This window comes from Musca vetustissima, unplaced genomic scaffold, assembly GCF_032173495.1.
Source record: "Musca vetustissima isolate MV318-11 ecotype Yass unplaced genomic scaffold, APGP_CSIRO_Mvet_v1 utg137444, whole genome shotgun sequence".
Taxonomy (NCBI): domain Eukaryota; kingdom Metazoa; phylum Arthropoda; class Insecta; order Diptera; family Muscidae; genus Musca; species Musca vetustissima.
The window spans coordinates 1-17,296 of record NW_026875700.1 but is presented as its reverse complement, the minus strand read 5'-3'; the positions used below and the strand labels follow the sequence as shown (position 1 = coordinate 17,296).

Genomic DNA, 17,296 nt, shown 5'->3' with positions numbered 1-17,296 from the left:
AAATCGCAAGATATATGTGGACTTTTGTGCACCATTTACATGAAATCGGACGAAACTATACATGGGAGCTATATCTAAATCTAGACCGATTTTTTCTAAAATTGGAAGACGTCACTTTAGACTCAGTTCAGTACGTTATGCCAAATTTGGTGCAAATCAAAAGATATATAGGGACTTTGGTGAACAATTTACCTGAAATCGGACGAAACTATATATGGAGGCTATATCTAAATCTGGACCGATGTGCACGAAACTTGACAGACATCATTCTAGGCTCAATTAAGTACGTTGTACCAAATTTCATGCAAATAGACAGATATATAGGGTCTTTAATGCACCATTTACCTTAAATCTGACGAAACTATATATGGGAGCTATATCTAAATCTGGACCGATTTTCTCGAAACCTGGCACACACATTATTTTAGTCCTAATTCAATACCCCGTACCACAGTGTGGCGAAGGGTATAAAAATAAGGAAGATCTTCACTGATCGGCTTTATCCTAGTTCATACGATAGCTATACACTCACAGAGAAACGTGTAAAAATTTGGAATCGATTGGGTTGTTAGTTTTTGAGTTATCCTGCCCGCCATTCACAAAAAATGTTTAGAGAAAAACGCGTTTTAAGTTTGAGAATCCCTTCAGCCGTCACTTGATGCTGACACAATAAATCGGCTATATCGTCAAGAGTTCTTGAGATTTTCACTTGAAATTTTGTAGGGACATTCATTAATTAGTGTAGATTCGAATTATATCAACAAAATTTTTGACCCCGAGAATGGGGGGTCCCCTTAAATCAAAATACAAAATTAAATTTTTTTTAAACCGAGAATGGAGGGGTCCCCTTATAATTTAAATATCGTCTCAGAAATTGTCGATATTGCGTTTACTCATGCCTTAAACTTATTGAATTATTTACATATCCCAAAGGTGTTATGGAATTATTAAAGCCTAAATGATTGTCAAAGATATAATAAAATATTTTTAAAAGTATTATTCTTTCCTGTAGGGTATAAATTATGAAAATAAGATTTTATCAAATGAAGTATAATAAACGTCATTTGCGTTTTTCCTATCGTATTCATCATCAACGTCACGGGAGAAAGGAAAAACAATCAAAAATCCACACACATATTAAATAAAATGTCATATGTGAAAAGGTGACAATATTCTCACACAACCCATACAGGGATTCATTTCCGTAGGCCATTATAATAAATTAATTTTCATTTTGAAAGTCTTAAGAATGGAATTAATAACGTATTGTCATCAACAATATGTCTGACACAAATATATAAATTAAAAGTATACGTTGAGAGACTGATTATCTGTGATGCATTTTACCATAAAGGAATATACGGATGTGGGAGAAAAACAATTTTCAGAATATATTTTCGAAAAATATGGAGAATGGAAAAATATCAGATTATTAATATTGATAGTTGAGGCGAGTATGTGCTGTCTTATCATCTCATTCATCTTTATACCCTTCACCTCACTGTGGTACAGGGTATTATGTCCTTGTGCAGAAGGAATCGAGAACGACACTTGTTTCCTTTTGCGAATATGCATAGAAAAGCATTCTGAGTCGGTGTATGCATAACAGTCCCTCCGTCCATGTATTTTTGTGAACAAGGCACAGGTCGCATTTATGATCCGATTTGGATGAAATTTGGCACATGTCATTTATTTAGCCCGATTTAGATATAGGTCCCATATATAGGTTTGTCCGATTATATGGAAATGGTGCACCAAAATCCTAATATTGGTTCGATGGAGACAAAATTATGCAGATATTACGGAATTACGTCTGTACTGATATATGTTAATATCGGTTCAGATTTAGATATAGCTCCCAAATATAGTTTTCTACGATTTTAAGTAAATGGTGCACCAAAATCCCACTATTGGTCCCATCGAGACAAAATTTTGTATAGCGTACTGAATTAAACCCAAACTTATGGTCCTCTAAGGATATTGTACATATGCGCATCTCTCGTATGAGCCTAAAGTGGTGAAGGGCATCGTATAGTCGGTCCCGTCCGACTTTTGAATTTTCTTACTGGTTGTTATATCTAATATATTCGGGGCAATATGAGTTAAGCGTGGTCCAATCAAAGTTGTATGTCCTTTTACTTAGGAATACTTATTCAAAATACCGAAAACGTATTCAAGCTATGGGGTCTGTGTTGTGCTAAACGAAATAACACACTACAGACAGTCAGACATATGGAAAATTTCGAACGATATCCGACACCCACAGAGAATCCCGCATATCAAACTAAAGCCCTTCGTTTGACAAAGTGTCGAAAATCCCCAATAATGCGGGGTTCCGTAATATGGAGCCAATGCAAACATTTTGCGCCAATACTGTTCAATTTTCATAATGAAAATCCAATAAAATTATAACAAATTCGGTTAATAATATGCTAAAACTCCCCAAAATACCAACCTAAGACTTGGCTATGGTCTTGCAGCAAGAATTTCTTCTCCACGAGTATAAGTTTTACACATACATTGCTATATATGTAAAATGTCAAATCTCTTTTTAAATATTGCAACGGACATATATAAAATATATATTTAATATATCGCTGGCTTAACGTCAAAATGCAATAAGTCCACCTTTTCTGGAAGGTAAGACCTTTATACAGACATGTTTAATACATAAATAATCATCAATTAAAAAAATCTACAATTATGTCCTTTCTTGTTCACATTTCGTGCCTGTTTTTTGTCTCTCCTGAAAAATTGTAAAAAATTAACGTATTGCATTTACATGTTAAGGCAACGATATAAATATATATATTTTATGAGTTCCCCCATGACATTTAAAAATTACAAAATTAAAAAAAAAAAAAAAAACAGTGAAAAAGCGTTAAGTTCGGCCGGGCCGAACTTTGGATACCCTCCACCATAGATATACTGACAGGTACTTGAAATGAAAATATAGGGAAAATACCAAAAAGTGGACCTATGTCGACATTTCCACAAACCGGTTTTATAAACCACAATGTAAACTATAAAACAAATTTCAGAAATTTTTAATGGACAATTATACTCTCAGTTTTATGGATAAAGAGGTTGTATACACTTTGACACGGTTAAAATGGTTCTAGACCCCATGTTTCTTTGGACCAAATTTGTTTCATAAAATTTTGACTTCATCCAAACTTTGGCCATTTTATTATTTCTTCCAAACTTAGTTCAAGTTCGAAGATGGGGAATATCGGTCCACTCCTTCTGGTACGTCCCACACAGGGGCTAGGCCTAGGCCTAAATCCGGACTATAGTTCATATATAGTACATTATCGAACCTTACGTTCTATCCTCCGCATGTGAAATGATTACAACAGAGTCTTAGAACCAAACCGAAAACGCAGAACAAATCAGATAACTAGAAAAACGCGATCACGAACCCCAAAATACTGAAAATTGGGGGGTTGCCTTATATGGGAGCTATGCCTAAACGTGGACCGATATATCCCATCTTCGAACTTGACCTGCCTGCAAATAAAAGACAACCCTATGCAAAATTTCAGCACCCTATCTCAATTCGTTTAGACGCTAGAGTGATTACAACAGACAGACGGACAGACGGACATGCTTAGATCGTAATAGAATTTTACGCTGATCAAGAATATATATACTTTATAGGGTCGGAAATGAATATTTCGATTACAAACGGAATGACCGATATATACCATCTTCAAACTTGACCTGCCTGCAGACAAAAGACAACCCCATGCAAAATTTCAGCACCCTATCTCAATTCCTTCAGAAGATAGCGTGATTACAACAGACGGACGGACATGGCTAGATCGTTTTAGAATTTTACCCTGATCAAGAATATATATACTTTATAGGTTCGGAAATGAATATTTCGATTACAAACGGAATGACCGATATACACCATCTTCAAACTTGACCTGCCTGCAGACAAAGGACGACTCTATGCAAAATTTTGGCGCTCTATCTCAATTCGTTTAGACGCTAGAGTGATTACAACAGACAGACGGACAGACGGACATGGCTATATCGCCATAGAATTTGACGCTGATCAAGAATATATATACTTTATAGGGTCGAAAATGATTATTTCAATGCGTTATAAACGGAAAAACAAAACAAACGGAAAAACAAAACTAATATACCCTCCATACTATAGTGAAGGGTATAAAAAGGGGGTTATAAGGGGACTACCTCTAAAAGGGGGTGAATATTAATAATTTTGGGTAGGGAGATTTGTTACCATATACGTTTACAAAATACCAAATTTCAGCGATTTCGGTTTAAAACGGGCTCAAGAACCCAAAAATACCGAAAATTGGGGGTACTCTTATATGAGGGCTACCCGAAAGAATGGACCCAATAAGAACACAAAGTACTAAATTATAGCCACTTCGGTGAAAAAATTCGGTAAAAACCCCCCAAAAACTGAACATTGGTAGGTTCCGCTCAAGAACCTCAAAATATCGAAATTTGGGGGTACCCTTATATGGGGACTACATGAATTTTCGGTTGAAAACCGCGCTCAAGAACCCTAAAATTCCGAAAATTGGGAGGTACCCTTATATGGGTGCTACCCGAAAAAATTGACCTGCACTTATATTTTTTTTTATTATAGAGATTTGCTACCCAATAAGAACTCAAAGTACCGGTTTCCAGCGAATTCGTTCGAAAAATGCGATCTAACCCCCCAAAATACCGCAAAATTGGGGGTACCCTTATATGGGGGCTATCCGAAAATATGCACCCATATTTATAATTTTCGGTGGAGAGATTTGCTACCCAATAAGAACTCAATATACCAAATTTCAGCGAATTCAGTTGAAAAACGCGCTCAAGAACCTCAAAATACCGAAAATTGGGGGGTACGCTTATATGGGAGCTATGCCTAAACGTGGATCGATAAAGCACATCTTCTAACTTGACCTTCCTGCATACAAAAGACTCTATGGAAAATTTTTTGGAGTAAATATATAGACCCCAAAATAAAAATGTTGTATTTTTTCACACAAAAGTCAGGGTTAATTTGACCCGCTAAATATTGACGCTAAATATCCTTATCAAAACAGTCATGCCTATTCTTTGGCCCGACCCCCTTCTCCATGTAAAATTTCGCGATGTTCGGGCCATAATTACGCCCTCTAGAGCGGCCAGAAAAACCGACAAAAATTTAGTACTTGGTCCATTTCATCCCCTAAATATTAACCGATATTTATCAAAAACAATAGGGGTCTTCATTGGGCAGAACCCATTCTACATGCAAAATTTCATGAAGATTGGTTCATAACTGTGGCCTGTATCGTGTTTACAAATTATAATGGACAGACCGACCGACAGACGGACGGACACACATGTCTAGATCGACTCAGCTAGTCGAGATATGACGATCGGTATACTTAAAGGTGGGTCTAGGACCAACATTTCGCGGCGTTACAAACTCTTGGGGCTGCACAAAGCTATAATACCCTGACAACATAGTTGTGTAGGGTATAATTAATATACCCTCCATACTATGGTGGAGGGTATAAAAATGGGGTTATATGGGAACTAACCCAAAAAGGGAGTGCATATTAATAATTTTTTGTAGAGAAATTTGTTACCCTATACGACAACAAAATACCAAATTTCAGCGAATTCGGTTGAAAAACATCCTCAACAACCTCAAAATAGCGAAAAATGGGGGTACTCTTATATGGGGGCAACCAGAAAAATTGGACCTATATTTATAATTTTTGGTGGAGATATTTGGCACCCAATAAGAACCAAATGTACTGAATTTCAGCGAATACGGTTGAAAACGCGCTCAAGAACCCCAAAATACCGACATTTAGGGGGTACCCTTATATGGGAGCTACCAGAAAAAATTTACCTGTATTTATAATTTTTTATTGGAGAGATTTGCTACCCAATAAGAACTCAACTGGGTTAAAAACTACGATCAAAACCACCAAAATACTGAAAATTAGAGGGTAACGTTATATGGGGACTACCTGAAAAAATGGACCTATATGTATAATTTTTTGTGAAGATATTGGGCACCCAATTGCAACTCAATATATCAAATTTCAGCGAATTCGGTTGAAAAACGCGTTCGAGAACCACAAAATACGGACATTTGGGGGGTACCCTTATATGGGGGCTACCAGAAAAATTGTCTTTGTGCATATGTTTGTATCAGGCAAAAGGAATCGAGATAGACCCATGGTTCCTTTTGAGAATATGCATAGAATCACTTTCTGAGTCGATTTATCCATGTCCGTCCGTTCGTCTGTCTGTCCATGTTAAATTGTGAAAAAAGTACAGGTCGCATTTATTATCCGAATTGGATGAAATTTGGCACAGCTCATCTATTTGGCCCAAGGACAAACCCTATTAAATTGGAAAAAAAATCGGTTCAGATTTAGATATAGCTCCCATATATATTTTCGTCCGATTTAATGTAAATGATGCATCTAAGTCCCTATTATTCTTTCGATTGGCACGAAATTTGGCATGGGAGAATGAATTAGGACCAGAATGATGTGTGCTAATTAAATTGTGAAAAAAGTACAGGTCGCATTTATGATCCGATTTTGATGAAATTTGGCACAGCTCATCTATTTGGCCCAAGGACGAACCCTATTGAAATTGGAAAAAAAATCGGTTCTGATATAGATATAGCTCCCATATATGTTTTCGTCCAATTTAATGTAAATGGTCGTCCAAAGTCCCTATATATCATTCGATTTGCACGAAATTTGGCTCAACGTAATGAATTAGGTCTAGAATGATGTGTGTTAAGTTTACTGGAAATCGGTTCAGATTTAGGTATAGCTCCCATATATATTTTTGGTCTATTTAATGTAAATGGTCCTCCAAAACCCCTATATATCTTTCGATTTGCGAGAAGTTGGGCACAGCCTTATAAATTAGGTCTAGAATGATGTGTGTTAAGTTTTCTGAAAATCGGTTCAGATTTAGATATAGTTTCCATATATATTTTCGTCCGATTTAATGTAAATGGTCCTCCAAAACCCCTATATATCTTTCGATTTGCGCGAAGTTTGGCACAGCCTTATAAATTAGGTCTAGAATGATGTGTGTTAAGTTTTCTGAAAATCGGTTCAGATTTAGATATAGTTTCCATATATATTTTCGTCCGATTTAATGTAAATTGTCCTCCAAAGTCCCTACATATCTTTCGATTTGCACGAAATTAGGCTCAGCGTAATGAATTAAGTCTAGAATGATGTGTGTTAAGTTTCCTGAAAATCGGTTCAGATTTAGATATAGCTCCCATATATATTTTCGTCCGATTTAATGTAAATAGTCCTCCAATTTTAAAAATGCGATGTCTGTTAGCATTCATCAGTTGAAGATACCTAAAGTTATAGTTATCATGTCTTTTGGACTTACATTTTTATTTCACGATTTAAAGAATACACTGGATATAGGAGTCAGCTTTTGATGGTAAAATTTATGACTACTGTTTTCAAGCTAAATCATTATACTCCCCCCTATGGTGGGTTGTTTTTATATCCACCACCATAGTATGGAGGGTATATTAATATTGTTTTTCCATTTGTAACTCATCAAAATAATCATTTCCGACCCTATAAAGTATATATATATATTCTTGATCAGCGTAAAATTCTAAGACGATCTAAGCATGTCCGTCTGTCTGTAATCACTCTAGCATCTAAATGAGTTGAGATAGATCGCCAAAATTTTGCACATAGTCGTCTTTTGTCCGCAGGCAGGTCATGTTCGAAGATGGGATATATCGGTCCACTTTTAGGCATAGCTCCCATATAAGGGTACCCCCCAATTTTCCGTATTGTGAGGTTCTTGAGCGCGTTTTTCAACCGAATTCGCTGAAATTTGGTATAGTGAGTTGCTATTGGGTATAAGTAGAATCCATACACGAGATCTGTATCGCAGTACACAGAAGAAGAAAAACACAAGCCCCTTTAGATTTTAATAACGATTGTTATAAAGACAAACTACATACATATGCTAAAAAGAAGAACGTATAAACACATACAGCTATAAATCTATACAAGCATACACGTAAATGTGTGTCTGTCCATGTTAACGATTACTTGCTTGCTTGCATGCATTCACATTTCTGTACCAGACAAAATAATTCATTCCGCATTGTTATCAGCATCCTTATCCTTTGGCATTTTGATGCTCTTGACTTGACTACTTGTCTATTTTATAGAAAGTGATTTAATTTTCATTTTTATGCCAAACATATGTAAATATATGCAAGGATGCAAAAAAAAAACTGTACAAAGAAAATAGAAGTGTGTAAATAGAAATGGATTGACTCATAGTAGTGTGTCACCGAGTACAATTGGATCAGGGTATGATCATGGACTTTTGTAAAATTCTTAAGAGACTGTCAATGATAGCTTCAAAGACGGATATGACTGTCAATATGATACTATCCATAAAATTATGTACTTGGAGTCGGTTTCTATAGTTTATGTAGTACATCTGGTATATATAGCTACCTTGTTATGTATTTTGAAAAAAGTCTTTAACTGTAATTTGTTAGAATTTTAAGTGAATAAAACTAGCACATAAATATGGTTCAGAGTTCCCAATCACCAAAATATTTGTAATATGGGTAAGTATTTAAATAGATCACAAACTTGAATTTTTACTGTTTCGCTCAAACTAATTTTTTCATGGGGTAGAGGAATAACTATAGTTCAATATTTAGTCAAATGGACCTCAACCTTGAATTAGTATCGTTTATATTATTGTCTATACGCGGACCGGTGGTCCTTGTGTAAGGTCGGACCTAGCAAGCTTTCTTGCAGTTATATAAGCATACAAGGAAAAAAAAGTTCGACCGAGCCGAAATTCGTATACCTTTCACCACGTAGTAGTTTGTTACCACCCCATTTCAGTCCACTGTCCATAGGTTTGGTAATACCTTCGTCGATATTAACCGTTTTAAGGCGAGCATCGTATTCGCCGTCGTCAGTGTTCATTGTACTATGTCTGATGTTGATTTTCCTGACTAGTGCTCGGAATCTCGTCGAGACAAGTTTTTCCTTTATTGACATTTGTTCACTACTGAGAACAAAGGGATATAAAATATAACACAGTCGAACTTGCCCATGTTTTTTTTTTCGTCGCCTATTTTCTATTTATACCCTTCACCACACTGTGGTACAGGGTATTATGTCTTCGTGCATTTGTTTGTAACAGGCCAAAGGAAACGAGATAGACAGATGGTTCCTTTCTATGCATATTCATAGAATCACTTTCTAAGTCGATTTACGCATGTCCGTCTGTCCGTCCGTCCATGTATTTTTGTGAACAAAGTGCATGTCGCATTTATGATCCGATTTGGATGAAATTTGGCATAGGTCACTTATTTGGCCCAAGGACGAACCCTATTGAAATTGAAAAATCGGTTCAGATTTAGATATAGCTCCCATATATATGTTCGTCCAATTTTATGTAAATGGTGCACCAAAGTCCCTATATGTCTTCGATTTGCACGAAATTTGGCATAGCGCACTGAATTCAGTCTAGAATTATGTGTGTTAAGTTTCCTGAAAATCGGTTCAGATTTAGATATAGCTCCCATATATATTTTCGTCCGATTTAATATAAATGGTGCACCGAAGTCCCTATATATCTTTCTATTTGCACGAAATTTGGCACAGCGTAATGAATTAGGCCTAGAATGATGTGTGCTGAGTTTCATGATGAATCGGTTCAGATTTAGATATAGCTCCCATATAGAGTTTCGTCCGATTTTAGTAAAATGGTGCACCAAAGTGCCTATATATCTTTTGATTTGCACGAAATTTGGCACAGCGTAATGAATGAAGTATAGAATGGTGTGTGTTAAATTTCCTGAAAATGGGTTCAGATTTAGATATAGCTCCCATATATATTTTCGTCCGATTTAATGTAAATGGTCCACCAAAGTCCCTATATATCATTCGATTTGCACGAAATTTGGCAGAGCGTTCTGTATAATGTGTAGAATGATGTGTGCTGAGTTTGGTGAAAATCGGTTCAGATTAAGATATAGCTCCCACATATATTTTCGTCCGATTTATGTAAATGGTGCACCAAAGTCCCTATATATCTTTCGATTTGCACGAAATTTGGCACAGCGTAATGAATTAGGCCTAGAATGATGTGTGCTAAGTTTCACGAAAATCGGTTCAGATTTAGATATATCTCCCATATATATTTTCGTCCGATTTAAGGTAAATGGTGTACCAAAGTCCCTTAATTTCTTTCGGTTTGCACGAAATATGGCACAGCGTAATGAATTAGGTCTAGAATGATGTGTGTTAAATTTCTTGAAATCGTTTCAGATTTACATATAGCTCTTTATCTGACCAAATGAAAGAAATTAGTATGGGTTGCAGAATGACATGTTTTTGGATCAAATTTCATTTTGTTGGTCCTTTAAAAATGCGACGTTTGTTAGGATTCATCTGTTGAATATACCCTAAGTGGTGAAGGGTATCATATAGTCGGCCCCGTCCGACTTTACAACTTTCGTTACTGGTTTCTAATGATGAGAATGTCACACCTTATTTAAAGCAATTGCTTATGAACACCCACATAAACATCATAAATTATTATCGACTTTCACACATTCAAGACCAATAGAAAATAATGGAAAACCATTACATAAGGCAAATAGCGGTAAGAACTAGATGCGCCAATTTGACACATGTGCCAATGTCACTGACAGACCGTAAAATAGCATCGTCAACAGATTGTCAAGAAGAAATAAAAAACAAAGAAACCAAAAGAAGACAAAATAAATCAATAATAACAAAATGCAATTTTATTGTTTTTTGTGCCCATATTAGAAACTATTCAGACAGCCTATGAAATTAAGGGTCATTAGGGTGGATCGTTAAAGTAAAAACAAATAAGGCAATAAGGAGATCTACGAATTCCATCAATTAAGGTAATTTCTCTGATATGACAGTAGACTCTCAAATTGCACCTCAAACTGTGGTGTGTGGTTATCTGTGGTAGATGCTGTGTCGCAACCGCATTGAACGTGTCAAAATCGGAATGGAAAAGTTTACTCGAATGTTGTTATCAGTGAATGCAAATATAATATTAGTTTTCAAGGAAATATTTTGAAATAAGAAACCATGTATAAATATATGCGCATAATACCTTCCCCAGTTGTCTAATGTGTCTTTAAATCATTCTATTAGCTTTGTTCTATGTTTTCTTAAGTTAAGTCTAAAAAATTCATTCCCATTACTTAAAAATTATTCGCTCGATTAAGTTCACTTCTGCCGCTTAGATTACTATGCAGATTTTTTCTTCACATCCCACATCCACCAATGTTTTTGTCTCGCTGTCACAGTTGCAAAGTAAACCAGACATAACGCCGACAGAGAGGAAGCACCACATGATTCACATGATGATGTAATGACAGTTTTAGAATAGAAGACAGCAAAAAAAGCCTAATCAACAAAAAGTGGTCTCTAAAAACCAGAAATAAAACACTTGCAAGACAAAACAAGATAATCGATAAATAAAAGTGTTATTGGTTTTGTGAACAGTTATGTTCATCTCTTAGATCTTAGTTAGTGAAGTGCATAATTTCATATAAGAATATTTAGCATTAGTTTACTGGTTAGTTTGAATATTATTAATATTCCTACACATATTTTTATACGATTTGATTTGAATGGTGCACAAAACTTATGTGCCGAAATTTTGCGAATCTTACTAAATGGAGTATAAAATGAGGTGTGTTATGTTTTGTGGAAAGCGGTTCAGATTTAGATAGAGTTCTCACATATTTTGTTTGTCCGATTAAGACGAAATTTTGCATAGCTTAGTGAATTGTCTCTAGAACATGTGTCGGATCCTCCCTAAAGTGGCTTTAAAAGGCCTGCAATGTTCTTTTAACAATTCAAGAGCACTGAATGTCACATTACAAATTTTGAACATGGGCCACGCCAACATATGTACCGACATTAAAAAGTGGATACAGAGATGTCCTTGAAAGTTTGGTGGGAAAATGCTGCAGCAACTTCAAAATGCCAAAAATAGGACGGGAATTTATATAAGGTCGAAATTTCCTAATTTTGATAATGAAACTATATTTGACAATTTTTTTTACCGAAATCAGCGTATAACATCCAAATTCATCAATTACACTAAAAATGTTAATCTAATTTAACAGAAAAGTTAAAGAAATTATTTAAAGTTTGAGAAGCCCTCTTGCCGTCACTTGATGCTAACACATTAAATCGGCTATATATTCAAAATTTGTTGTGATTTTCACTTGAAAATTTATAGGGACATTCTTGAATGGATTGCTCAGTAAAAAAAATGTAGAAAAACAAATTAAGATTACTATTAAGCTACATTTACACGATTGAAGGCATTTTGACGTCTTATCAAAATTTTGAAAATCTATTTTGAAGTGCTATTTACACGTTTCAAAAATTTGATCAAAATATTCTTTCAATATATTTCAAAATATTTTGACCAAAGTTTGATCAAAAATTTTTGAAGCTAATTTACACTATTTTCATTTTTTATATTGAAAATATTGACTTTGAACAGCTGTTTTAATTATTTTGAGAAATAGTTTAGTATTAATAACTATGGACGACGACACGGTCATCATATCATCAGCATTTTTAATATTGGAGAAGAAGTAGCTGATAACAACGAAAAAAAAGAAGAAAACAAAAGCAACATTTTCTTTTGGAAGGTGATGGAGTGTATGTTTCCTTTAGGGAGCGATTGAAACGGAATGATCCCGAGCTATACAAAAACTTTGTACGAATGTCACCAGAAGATTTTGATTATTTGCTGGAACTAGTCACTCCCTTAATAGAAAAGGCCAATACTAATATGAGGGAATCTATATGCCCTGGAGGACGCCTGGCAATAACATTGCGATTTTTAGCGACTGGGGACAGCTATGCAAGTCTGATGTTCTTGTTTAAAAGATCAAGATCATCGATATGCAATATTGTACCTGAAGTATGCACTGCATTATATAAAGTATTAAAAGATAATTTTTTAAAGGTAAACCCGAATTTATTACATAAAAAACATATTAAAAACAATATATATATATATATATATATATATGCAGATGCCAGCAACAGAGGAGGAATGGGAGGAAATTTCCCATAGTATAAATAAAACTTGGAATTTTCCCAATTCAATCGGGGCACTAGATGGAAAACACATCGATATTATAGCACCAGCGCACTATGGAAGCGCATATTTCAATTATAAAAAGAAAAACAGCATTGTTTTGATGGCTCTTGTGGACGCAAATTACAATTTTGTTTACATCGACGTTGGTGCAAAGGGCAGAGAGTCCGATGGCGGTGTATTCAGTAGATGTTCGCTATCGAATGGATTATATACTAACACGTTGAATTTGCCGCATCCAAAACCACTGCCCTGCAGACAAAAGCCAATTCAATATGTAATTGTTGCATATAATGCGTTTCCCTTAAATTCCAATATTATGAAACCATATAGTTTTCGGAATCAAAACACGAAGGAAAGAATTTTCAATTACAGGTTTTCCAGATTTAGGCGTGTTTCAGAAAACGTGTTTGGATTAATATCAGCCCGATTTCGCGTTGTCCGAAAAACAATGGAACTTTCTCCACCAAATGTTGTCAAAGTTGTTCTTGCAGTATGTGCATTACACAATTTTTTGAACAAACGCAAATGTGGAACATATGCACAACCAAGAGATTACGACCAAGTGAATGCGGATGGGTCTATAACGGATGGACGATGGCGTGAAGAAGTGCGACCTGAGAATATATTATCTTCGGTACAACCATTGTGCAACCAAGGACGTCAAAGCGAAACATCTAAGCTCATTCGACTAGAATTCACGGAATATTTTTCAAATGAAGGAGAAGTTCCATGGCAATACAAACATATTTATTAAAAATTCCAATTAAAAGAAAAACGTTCAATTCATTTATTAGGCAACTTAAAATTACATACTGGTTGTATACAAAAAATTAAATTAAAATATTAAAAAGAAATCACATTCAGTTCACATTTATATATAAAATAAAATAAAAATATTAAAAAGGAAATCAAATTCAGGTCACATAAAAAGTATAAAAATAACGAAAAGTTAATTGTTTTCCTCTGCTTCAAATGAGTCGATAGCATTATTAATTATAGTTCTCAGTCTGAAAATAAATAAAAATATAGCAAATATTATTTGAGTACTATTCATTTCAAACTCACCTGCGAGCATTTGATTCTGAATATGCAGAAAGCTGCTGCCCAACATATTCTCCATAGCTCTTCTGCCAACTTATGTCTTCTTTTCCTTGGGACACTTTCTGCGATAGAAATTGGCCAAATTTTTCGTAAACTTCTGAACGTTGGCTGTCGATACCCTTTACTTCTTGTACTTTTCTACGCTTTGCAGGACTAGAACTTGCAATTAAAGAGTGAGATTCCGAATTCTGAAACTGGTCTTCAACCCCATCCCAATCTTCAAAAGCTGAACTTGATAAGGTCTTGAAGTTTGATTCTGTACCTCCCGATCCACGATTTCTCACAGTATCTAAAAAGTGTAGAGCTGCAAAATATTCATATTTTGATACATACGTAGTGCCACCTTGTCCACTTTTGGAGGTATTTATTTTTTTGTGCTCCGCCTTAAATGTATAATAATATTTGTAAATTTAACAAAAAAAAAAAAAAAAAATAAATAACAATTTACATTATAACGTGATCGCACAGCGTTAAATTGCGATTTACAGTCGGCTCTGCAATGATTGGTTGCAGTAGAAATTTCTGACCAGCACTTCTCTTTTTCATGACAGTTGCTGTACTCATTACTTTCTTCAACCATTTCGATGAACAGTCTCAGTTCATCTCCTGTCCACTTTTTTGTTGCTTGCGATTGTGGCGCATGTTATCATTAACGTTATCACTATTAAAAATATATTTATATAATACATCACAAATATATTTTTATTGAATATATAATACTTACCAACTCATATTAATTTATTAATTATAATTTAGTTCCCAATTGATTTTATTACACTGCCAAATGCCGCCACAAAAATATGTAAACAAAAACATATGATATGTAATGATCAAAAGAATGAACATGCTGTCAAAATATTTCTAGTCGTCAATATTGCCAGATGCAATTTTGAAGCGTATTTACACGGCATCAATAAAATCTTCAAAAGTTTTGTTCAATAAATTTTGATCATTAAATTTTGAAGAAATTTTGCTGTTTACACGAGTTTAAAGCATTTTGAAGACAAATTTTGAAGAAACCTTCAATCGTGTAAATGAAGCTTTAGAGTGTAGAATTGAGGTATGTACGTAGTTATGTGAATTTGTGTTTATGTGTACCAAATGCTACTAAATTTGGTACAATTTGAATTTTGGGAGAGCCGATAGAGCAAGCATCTTGAAATTTGGAGTTAGGATTCCTGTTGGGGTATAGTTTTGGGATATAAAGGTAGTTTTGGAAATTGGTACTCATTTGTACGAAAAGTACTAAATTTGATAAAATTTGGATTTATGTGAACCAATAGACCTGGAATACTAAATATTCGGAATTTATATTACTGTTGGAGTGCAGAATTGAGGTATATAAATAGTTCAGGAAATTCATACTAAATGGTACTAAATTGGGTGCAAATTGTGACCGATAACTCAAAAACTAATAATCCCATCGATCCCAAATTTTAGGACGTTTCTCTGTGAGTGTATAGCTATCGTATGAACTAGGATAAAGCCGATCGGTGAAGATCTTCCTTATTTTTTAACTTGGTTTGTGGTCAAAAATCGGCGATTTTCCAAAAATATTTTTAAAAAATTCTGCCATTTTGTTAATTTTTGAGCGAAGTCAATAATCTTAGTTCATACGAGAGCCAGACATGTACTCTTTCTAACAACGTTTGAATTTTATCATGCCCGCCACCAAAAATATGGACTTTTCTTTTTTCACAAAAAAACAATAACAAAAAAATTTTGCAAATGATTTTCTTCTCTTTTAAATCTTCAAATATATATGTGCAAAGTTACAAACCTCAATAAGCATTGGTAATGATTTACCAGCCAATTGAAAATCTTGAAGAAAATAAAATCGGAAATGGGGGGGAGGGGTCCGAGGGGTCCCTTAATATAACTTTTTAGTACAATTTGAATTTTAGGTATACTGATTGTGCTACAATCCTAATATTTGGAGTTAGTATCATGGTTGGGGTATTGAATGTAGGAAGTTTTGGAAATGTCTACTACAGTCTAAATGGCACTAAATTTGGATTTAGAGTGAACCAATAGAGCTTGCACGCTGTAGGAAAATAAAAGGAAATTTGTACTTATGTGTACTATATGTATATGTTACTTACGCTGTAGGAAAAGAAATCAAATGTTATCATGTTATGTTATCTTCCTATCAAATGTTATCAATATTGGTCAACTTTTTCGATACCCCATAATAACGGTTCCCCCGTATATTCGGTGTTTTGGGGGAGTTATGGTACGTTTTTTAATCCGAATTGGCTGTAATACGGTATTTCGATATATCTTAACATGGTACATCTTTCTAAGAATTAATAATATCCGTTCACTTTTTAAGATTGACCCCATATGACGGAATCTGCCAAATTTCGGTATTTTTACATTAAAGAAAATTTTGGTTCTTTGTTTTCCATCCTTGTTCATATTTAAGCTACAGTTGTTTGCTATATTTAATCTAATGCATTGAATGTAGTAGTTAATGGCCCGTAAATATAACTCAGACGTATATACAATTTTTAATGGGGATTTTTCCTATAATCTTTAAGATCCAAAAAGTGGACTGATACTGATAACGCATGGTAGAGATAAACTACTGTAATTTAGATTACAAAGTTATATAGGGCTATGCCTAAAGGGGGGCCAATATTGATTACATTACGTAGGAAATAGTGAATATTTGGGGATATCATTATATGAGGGCTAAGCCTAATTAATGACCGGTATGTGCCAATATTGAACCCAATATTTTAATTGTTTATCTAAATTGTTTCCTTCAGGAGGTATCAGTATATTGAGGAGATGCCTAAATGTCTGCCGATATATTTCATTATCGTCATGTTTGAGTTTTCTTTTATCCCAATATCTTTAGAAGGCGGAATGCTTACAACACATGGCTAAATAGTCTTTGTAAGGTAAAAATTCCACGTAACAACTACCCAATCGTTGGGATTGGAACAAATCAGATAACTATTTTAATATAAACAAGTTAAACGCGTTAAGTTCGGCCGGT

General features: G+C 34.6%; 1 protein-coding gene across 1 annotated transcript; it reads left to right on the top strand.

The window, feature by feature from the left end:
* Positions 1–12,623: 12,623 nt before the first annotated feature.
* LOC133338232 (uncharacterized) lies at positions 12,624–13,465 on the top strand (the record flags this gene model as incomplete). The annotated part of the gene is made up of 3 exons (XM_061546409.1): positions 12,624–12,676; positions 12,759–13,053; positions 13,124–13,465. Coding segments are annotated over exons 1-3 (690 nt in total), but the record flags the coding sequence as incomplete, so codon positions are not given.
* Between the last annotated feature and the right edge of the window lie 3,831 nt (positions 13,466–17,296).